Source organism: Aedes albopictus, chromosome 2 (assembly GCF_035046485.1).
Source record: "Aedes albopictus strain Foshan chromosome 2, AalbF5, whole genome shotgun sequence".
Taxonomy (NCBI): domain Eukaryota; kingdom Metazoa; phylum Arthropoda; class Insecta; order Diptera; family Culicidae; genus Aedes; species Aedes albopictus.
This window is the reverse complement of record NC_085137.1, coordinates 147,136,950-147,146,591: the sequence shown is the minus strand read 5'-3', so window position 1 is coordinate 147,146,591 and position 9,642 is coordinate 147,136,950. Positions and strand designations below refer to the sequence as shown.

The window sequence follows — 9,642 nt, the reverse complement described above, 5'->3', positions numbered from 1 at the left end:
TTCTGTGAATTTAGAAGTATTTCATTTGAATGATCATCACTACCAACAATTTCAAGCTTTGATTTCAGTTTCATTGGATATATGCAAACTATCGCTTTTTCTATAAACATGTTAAAAACACTCAGTAGGTAACAGTATCGCAAGAAATGTGATACTGATATATATAATCAAAGTTTTAGATGAGTTACAAAATATATATTCATTGCGAAGAATGATTAAAACGAGAAATTGAAAGAATATTCTATGAAGTTACTACATTTTCAATATACTTTATCATATCTTATATTTTCAAACCACTGTAATTTGCGATAGTTTCAATGAAATGTTGTCAAATTTTCAGAGAAGTTTTTGAATGATGTATCTTTGGAATGGTGTTTATGAAACTTATTAATATTTGTTTATGTTTTGAAGAGCCAATGAAACATCCTTTGACAATATTGCCATATATGAGCTAATTATATGAAAATAGAGGAAAATCTTCAAACAGTAAAAACTTTCGTTTCCCTCGATGAAACATTTTCAAATTTTCGGAGGATATACTAGACAAGTATATCTTTCGAATGCCGGGTGTTAGTTTGGAGTACATTTTTATTTGTTGATAGCGATATTAGGGACACCGTGCGTGTATATTTTTTCATATAAAAATATCCTATAGAAATGGCTCAAAATCTTCAAATAACAAAAACTTTAGTTCCCCTCGGCGAAACATTTTCAAATTTTCAGAGGAGATACTAAAACAGTATATCTTTCGAATGCCGGGTGCCATTTGGGTGGACATTTTTATTTGTTAATAACGGTTTTTGGCACACCGTGAAATATCTCAACCATCTGTCAACCGATTTCGGTTCTCCTGGCACCAAATGAAATCTACAGTATCCTTGTAAAAGGCCCTGAAATTTTATTTCGATTGGGCATTTGGTTACTGAGATATTTTTCGAAGAGTATTTCAATAAATTCCATTTTTTTTATTATTATATTCGTTTGTTATCTTGCATGAGCTTTTGACCAGCCTATGGGAAATTATTGTTCAATCAATAATGCTGACCTCATACAAAGTGTATACTAGCAGATTATTGTTTTCAATAAAATCATAAATAACAAATTACAAATAAACAGGAATTCTATCTTGTAGCGACCGGAATTAAAAGGTACGAAACTGATTACACTCATTCGAAAAAGGAATTCTATGAAAACTAACAATATGGTAAATGAAAGCTTTGAATTTATGTATTATGGGAAAAATGCAAGAACTGAACAGCCAAAATAACTAGCCAATTCCAAAACTGATTAGCATAGTAGATATAATATATCTATTATAATATAATAATATTATTATTTTTTTCCTTTTTACACCATAACCATGAATACCAAGTACTTCGGAGCTAATTTATTCGATTGATTAAGAGATATTAGACAAAGTGTATCTCGCTCATTTTCTTATCCATTTGTGAATCGATTTAAGATTTTACACGAGATTCTATAAGGTGTCTGACATTTCTGGTAGTTTAGTCCATGGTCCATGATGCTATTTTGGAAACCAATCCACTAGATGCCATCACACAAAATAGATATGTTAAATACAAATAATATAACTATAGTTTTAATAAGTGTAAGATGGGTTCTGTTCACCATAGGTGGATTAAATCGGGTTTTTTAGTAACCTTTACTTTCAACTGTTTTTCAAATGCATTCATTCGCTTGTTTAAATCCATTCTCGATTTGATTGATTTACCTGATGCCGAATCAGAGTTAAGTAAAATACACCAAGCGTTGGAATAATATTACCCAGGTAACCACTAAGCATTTAAACAAGCCGTATTTCAGCATTATATCTTCATTCCACCTGCTTTCTGCTCTATCATAGCAGTTCAACTGCTAAACTGTACTAAATTAGCAACTGAACTGCTACTGAAAATGTGACAGCTGTTGCGTAGCATTTCAAATGCACGATCTTTTGGGGTCTTCTAGCATGAAAATACTGCCCAGCACATTCGAAATTGCATGAATTACCTCTTTTGGAAGCGCAAAGTGAAGAAAAGAGAAATGGGAGAGAGATAGAAAAGACGGTGAGATGAGAAATGTGGAATTATACACATATTTTCGTTTTCATTTTCGATAGTCTGAGAGATTAGCATTAAATCAGCCGTATATTGGGCCAAAACCTGCATTTAAGCAGCACTTATGGCGCATATACGACTTATTTCCATTTTTTGACCTGCTGTAAAGGCGCATTCCAACTGCTTACTGGTTACCTGGGTAGGTCAATGCTAGTCGAGCTTTGAGCTAGCTCAGCAGCTACACTGCATTTTATGTTTGCAAATTATAGCTCCATTAATCGGCCTTTTTTCTGTTGCAAATTTCGTAAAACGCAATCGATTTGTTTAAATATTCATATCAGCCGTGGGAAAAACTAGTTTTAAGTTAATTCACGAAAATAAAAAAAATCATCCCAGCCAAGACCGTATATAAAATCTATTTGCAGTCTTGGAAAATTGTCTGTCTTTACCACGTTTATGTAAGACGTTCAACATTCAAGTCGACGTGGGAGAAATTACAATGCCAAAATAGTAGCTTCTAGAATATTTTCAGTCAACGGTACGGCACGCATGGTCATATTGACAATGTTTCAGTACAATTAACAAAACATTGCATTCGGTTGAAAATCGTTGGTGTAGTTCTCAATTTTACTATGGATTTGGTAGAAACTACAACAAAATTTATTTCAGTGTAGGGTTTAATCTGTTTACGCTGTTGGGGACGCTAATAATAGGGGAACTGCGGGCATAACGCCCCCCGGGGGAAAACGCCTTCACGATTTCATCATATTGTGGAGGTCTTCGTTAGATGCAAGCAAACTAGAACTCAAACTGAGCAGGTCAAGCCCAAGAACGGCTGCTATTGTCGAAAGAAAAGCGTGAAAAACGACGATTTTCCACATTTGGAAAGATTCTCTAATTTGCAGCGTAAGACATTGCGCGCTGATTATGAGGAATCAACCTATTAAACTACCACGCGCCTTCCACTCCTTCATTTGCTGCTGGGAAGAGTTCGATGGAACCCCTTGGGATTTCCCAACAAGTCAAAGCGGGAAATGCCAGCGGGCGTTTTGCCTCATCCAAAAAGGCGTCTTGCCTCCTGCAGTTTTCCGGCACCTAAAAAGTAACACTCTTTTGAATTTATTATTTGAATGGGAAATTTTGTAGGCACGAGGGCCAAAAGTTGAAGTCTCTTAGGTAAGGGAGTAAACTGCTCTCCAAGGCAGAATACGACCTTAAAATAAGCATCATTTGAAGTTTATGACCACATATGCTTAGCCGGGGCGTTATGCCTCTCTTTCCCCTATTTTTTTTTTTCTTTGCGTTATCTCTTCGGACGGCTAAGACCGCTCACGGTCCATCTCGCCACTAGTAATAAATTGAAAATCCTCCCATACCACCCTACAACCATCAGCTGACGAGCGAGTGCGGTGTGAACGGAGCCGAAGGTTTTCCACGGTTTGTTTTGATTCTCACCAGCCGACGCGTCGCGTCGCCACCACTCACACACGCGTAATCCGCCCATGTGGTAGGACCGCTGCGTACGCAATGTAGGGTGTTGTTTATGCTTGCTTATGTTGCCGCTTGATGGTGTTCCTTTCACCACCGTACCTACAGCTGATGCCGCTCAACTCGAAATCGTATTGGTGAGCTCCGCATCTGCGTCAGGCGACGGCGTACCGATGTCGTCGTCAGCCCACCAGCAGCCACAGTCAGTAGTGGCGTGATTTCGAGTTATGTTGTGAGTCTTCTTCTCATTACCATCATTGTTGGTCAAAAATTTTCTTCGATCGCTTCGAAATTGGCTCTAAAAATAATGCACTTTGCGTTGGAAGCCGAGCTATCCTAGTGCTGAGTGGTGTGGCTAAAACATGAGCAGCTGGAAGGCAATTGGTTCGTTTCGTGGTAACAAGAAGAAAATCTAAGGGTGTTGAATCTTGAGGATCACCTCTTCTAGTGGGGGTTTTGGGTGGTGCTTTGTGTTTTATGCTAGAAGATTGAAGATGTTCGTGTGCATCAGGGTTTCTGATAGCGAATGTTTGTACTTTGTTGTCGTTCTGTAAACAGGTAGTAGACTGCCAATAGTGGCCAGTAGAATATTTCCTACGGTGGAGGCATGGAGTTCATCGGATCAGCTCCCGAAGCAGCAAGTGGTAAGTCTGAATGGATTTATCGATTTTCGATATCACCAAAACTGCAAATTTACATTACATAATGGACCTGTTGTAGTGGCCGAAGGTTTAGGAGAACATGAAAGGATTAGAATTTCAAACCTTGTCCTGTTCAAGTTTGTCTTTCAGTAATTGATATAACCCACTCAAAATTTTAGCTCATTCAGTGTACGGACAGTGCTGCTGCTGGAAAGGTGTAAGGGAAAATTGAACAAAATGTATAAAGTATTGTGTCAGGAATCGGCTTCACATTTTGGGCTGGTATTGACGATATAGATGATGATTTTCTTTCGTTTTTTGAATGAATTTATACATACATGACGTGTACATTGATGATGGTATGCTGGTCCTAAGACCCAATCTTATGGCTCTCTCTGCAATTCGGCTAGATCTGGTGAATTACGAAGTAGCAACTACGTAGTGTACGATCACCAATGCTTGTGCTGTTTTGTCCTTGGCTTGAGAAGCACCACTACAAATTATGCATATGTGCATTTATGTATGTGACAATGTTTAGTTTCATGGCCCCAGCAATTATTCAGATCAGTGTTAACAATACTGATGATTAAAATAAAACTCTACAAAGCGATACCCTTCTGAAAATTTCCAGAGTGAGTTCTCTTTTTTGATTTCTATTAATTGAACTGGAGCAAATCCAAGCAATAAGCAGAGTTCATTTTTGATCTCGTCAGATGATGATAATCACTTGATAGACCTTTTGAGACGACCTTGAACAAGTGTTCAGAAGCAGATCCCAATCCTTCAGGGTTTCTGGCAAGAGACTACCTTGTCTTTCCTCGCATTTTGAAAGGAAACCCTGATTTTCCTTGTGGAGTTCAAGATCTGCTAACTAAATCCAGCACTCAGAGACACTGAGTATGATGGGAGGAATAATTTATTTTGTTGTTTTGAATTGAAGATCCTGGGCTAGAGGCAACTTAAATTTGCTGTTCCAAAATAGGTTAAGCATTTCATATGACTGGATTACTCATTTCAACGAAAACATCATCCTAAAACATTTTATTAGAAAGAAACGAATACACTGAAACTTTTTCCATCCTTCCTCAGTTTTACGGAATTTTAATATCCGCAATCTGATCAGTAATAATACAAAAAATATTACCGTTAGTATTATTATTTCAAAGATAATGTCATGATGGAATCTATCTATATAAATGCAAATGGAATTGTGTTTGTATGTTACAATTTGCCAGGGGGATGAAAGAAGTTTTCACAAAAGTTGGCATATCCACTGAAAAGGAATTTTTGGGGGATTTCCCCAAAGAATGCTTGGAGAAATTCTTCAACTTCTTTGGAGAACTACCTGAGGGAATGCTTGCACTAGTCTCTGGAAAAATTATAGAAAGAACTTTGGAATGAGTTTTTGGTGTAAGATTTTTTTTAAATTTTTCTGTGTATTTTCACGACACGACACGACACGACACATAAATAACGAAAATTGAAAGAAGAATTGGTTGAAATCGAATGAGAACGGTTTCCGCTATCGTAGTCACCGCATCGACATTAAAAAAAAAAGAAATATGATTCCGAGATAATCGCGTGAATAGTTTCAAGTATGCACTATGCACCCGTAATGAAGCGAGTGACAAAGCGCTATGTCTTTGCGTCTACTGCTTGGATCTCAATGAAAATTTGATGGATGAACTAGTAAAAGATTTCTTGAAGAAAGTTGTGAAAAAAGAATTCCTAGATGAACACTTGGAGGATTTCTTGGCTCCTAAATGGATTCCTGTAAAATCACCTCAAAAAATTTTAAGACAAATCGTTGAAGGAAACCTATAGAAATCCTTGAAGTAATCTTAAAACAAGTATTTCTGAAGGCATTCCTGGAGAAATTCTTGGGTATATCCTTCGAAAGGTACTCCTCATTAAATTTCTGAACAGAAGGAATGCCTGGAGAAATTTCTAGAGAAATCCATGGATGCATTCCTAGAGGAATCCCTGGAAGAATTTCTAGAGGAATCCCTGGAGAATTTCCTGAAAGAATTCCGAGAGGAAGCCGTTGGGAAATTCCTAATGGAATTCCTGAAAAAATCCTAAAGATTTTCTAGAGGAACCCCTGGCGGAATTCTTGTACGCATTCCTGGCGGAATTTCCGGAGGAATTCTTGGAGAAATTTTTGTAAATTTCCTGGAGGTACTCCTGGAGGAATTTTTGTAGAAATTCTTGGATGATTTCCTGGAAGAATTTTTTGAGGGATTCATGGAGAAATTTCTGGAGGAACTTCTGGAGAAATTTCTGAAGGAACTCCTGGAGGAATTCCTGTATAAATTTCTGGAGGAATTTTTGAAGGAGGAATCCCTGGAGGAATTCCTGGCGGAATCCCTGGAAGAATTTCTAGAGGATTCCCTGGAGGAATTCCTGAAAGAATTCCTAGAGGAAGCCGTTGGGAAATTCCTAATGGAATTCCTGAAAAAATCCTAAAGATTTGCTAGAGGAACCCCTGGCGGAATTCTTGTAGGCATTCCTGGTGGAATTGCCGGAGGAATATCTGGTGGAATTTTTGTAGAATATCCTGGAGGACTTTTTGAAGTAATTCTTCGATGAATTCCTGGAGGATTTTTTGGAGGGATTCCTGGAGATTCATGAAAAAAATCTAAAGATTTTCTAGAGGAACCCCTGGCGGAATTCTTGTTGGCATTCCTGGCGGAATTTCCGGAAGAATACCTGGAGGATTTTTTGTAAAATTTCCTGCATGGAGGTCCTTTAGGAATTCTTGGAGGTTTTTTTTTGTAGAAATTCTTGGATGAATTCCTGTATGCAGGAATTTGTGGAGGGGTTCCTGGAGAAATTTCTAGAGCAACTTCTGGAGAAATTTCTGTATAAATTCCTGGAGGAATTTCTGAAGGAGGAATCCCTGGAGAATCACTTGACGAAATCTCTGAAGGAATTTCTGGCGGAATCCCTTGGAGAATTTGTAACCCACTCATAACCAACAGTCTCGCGGGGGCATTTAATTTGCTCTACAGTGTCGCTGTATAGAATGGAGGCATATATTATATAAATACTCTTACCATGTGAAATACACTACACGTACAACACAACAACAAAACACAAATCATCTAGAGTGGACATTATCATCTCGTCTCCAACAACATATTGAGCCCCGTCACTGCCGGCCGATCTCCCATTTAGAACCTTCCTTGCCTGTGTGGTTCTTGTTTCGGACTGTATGCCATAATCTGATGATTAGGAACCCTATCGATAATCACTCTACCGCAGCACCCAGATCTCACTCTCCCATCTCATTACTTATCTGCTCTTATCGCCACCCGCTGATGATAAGCAAGAGCAATTGCCATGAAATGCTACCTGCGCACTAGATGTATGCACCATCCGATATCGATCAGCAGTATTCGGTTAATCGTAAAGCAGGCAGTGTCAACGCAAGCAATATAGCCTGACCGGAAAATTTGACCATTGAGTCGTATTTTGTGCGGAAAAGTTTGTGATATATTCTGTGCTGGAGCAAATGTTTTATTTGTGCTTAAGGCCAAGGTAGCAAATCTAGCCAAATCATGGGGAATTGGCCTAATCCATTCTTTAATTCAACAGCCACGAGCATGGTTAATGCCAACGAATTCCCAGCTTTGGCGGAAAAAGTGATGATGGAGTAGGGTGGGGTGTGAATTTGAGATCGGTAAGAGTGAATTTTAAAGCAAGTTCGAAAGTGTTATTTTGGCATTCGTTAAGTGGTCCTTGCCATTCTCTTACCACACTAGGCCTTTGGGGCTGTCCAATAATTATGTAAGGGTTTTTGGGGGGAGTGAGGCTTTGAAAAATCTTACGCGCCATACAAAAATTTTTGGATTCTCATACAAAAAATCTTACAAGGGGGGGAGGGGGTGTCGAAAAATCGCAAAAACCCCCTTACGTAATTAATGGACAGCCCCTTTCTATGATTACCAAAAATCCTACGGCAGTGTAAACCTTGCCTGGTGCGATGGCGAGACAGCAAAGCAGCGATGGAGTAGCCAGCATGGTGCTGGCAAACCTTTTGTCCGGGCAGCTCCGTTGTCCAGCAGTCGCCGAGGGATAGACTGGGGTATACACTGACGACCACACAGATTAACCTAAGTACAACCCGTAGAGTAAGCATCAACAAATAGAGTAAGTACTAAAATACACCTTTTATTTGCATGTGAAGTATATGCTTTTATTTATTATGGATGACCCGATTCTTGCTTCGTGAATGGTTCCACTGGATACGAACCAATATTTAGGCTGGTATAGGTACTTGGGTGTAGGGATCAGTACCTCCAGCCCCTCTTTAACCTGTTTTGTCTCCGTCTCATGCGGCCTTCTTAAGGGGAGGTGACAAATTCTTGGAGGAATTCCTGGCGGAATCCCTGGAGGAATCCCTGAAGGAATTCCTAGAGGAATTCCTGAAGGAATTCCTAGATAAATCCCTGAAGGAAGTTTCTTGACGAGTTATTTAAGAAATCTCTTGATAAACTCCTTAAGGTTTCTTTGTGGAAAATTTCGATCAAATGACATAGAACGCTGAAAATCTCACTCTATTCACAACTCAGCTGAATTTCTTAAGAATATTTATATTATACATATACTTTTCCACACTAGATCCACACCTGCCCTACTACATGAGCAGGAGAAAATACCTGTAGGATACCAAACTCAGATTGGGCATTTTTTATGATCGTATCAATTGGGCCGAAGGGTCTCAGATTTTCATGAAACTTTTTCCACAGGCAGGGCTCATGGATATATGAACAAAACAAATTGAGGAAAATTCAGGGTCGTCTATTTTTCCGGAAAACTCAGGTGGAATTTTTTTGTTTTTCCCTGACACTACTTTGAAAAATCATAACTCAAGAACGAAGCATCGTAGAAACAAAGTTTTTTAATGAAATTTTCTCAGGAATCCAAAAAAAAATATGAAGTGGAAAAAGTTTTCCACAAAATTTACCACCGTTGAGAAAATGCATAAACACTATGTCCGAACTCGTGGAAAATTTTCGAAAAAAAAATATTTTTGGGAATGTAATTTTATAAGCTTTGATCGCTGATTTTTTTTTGAATGTACTTTTTTCTCGTTACTGAGTTATGGCCAATTTTGTTGAAAAATGTCCAAATGTGCCACAAAAGCCTTTTCTTTGAAAAACCACTCGGGTCGGGCCAGTGTGTGGATTTTTATCGCGAACCACTGAATGGTCCATGCTCAGCAAGTGATACATTCGCGATTGTAACATTTCATGAACCAACATGCTCGGGAACGCTCCCCGAAATGCTGTTCATTCTCTTGCCCGGTTCGATACGAGAGCGTAATCAAGAGAGAAGATGCTCGATGACGCTAATGAAAGCGATGCATTCGGTAAGAATATTTTATTGCCATAATTCTTTTTTTATTGTGACTACACAACTTGCAACGTCATGAATACAGTTAAATTAAATAG

General features: G+C 38.6%; 1 protein-coding gene across 2 annotated transcripts in view; it reads left to right on the top strand.

The window, feature by feature from the left end:
* Positions 1-3,676: 3,676 nt before the first annotated feature.
* Positions 3,677-9,642, top strand: part of LOC115258741 (calcium-independent phospholipase A2-gamma) — a 28,540-nt gene continuing 22,574 nt past the window's right edge. The window contains exons 1-2 of one of the 2 annotated variants that reach the window (XM_029859108.2): positions 3,677-3,777; positions 4,104-4,189. Coding sequence is in view for 1 of the 2 variants with exons in the window: in XM_029859107.2 (XP_029714967.2) it covers positions 3,908-3,929; positions 4,104-4,189 (108 nt within the window). In the remaining variant the exon portion in view is untranslated. Of the gene's footprint in view, positions 3,930-4,103; positions 4,190-9,642 lie in introns of both variants that reach the window. The other variant, XM_029859107.2, reaches the window with a different exon arrangement.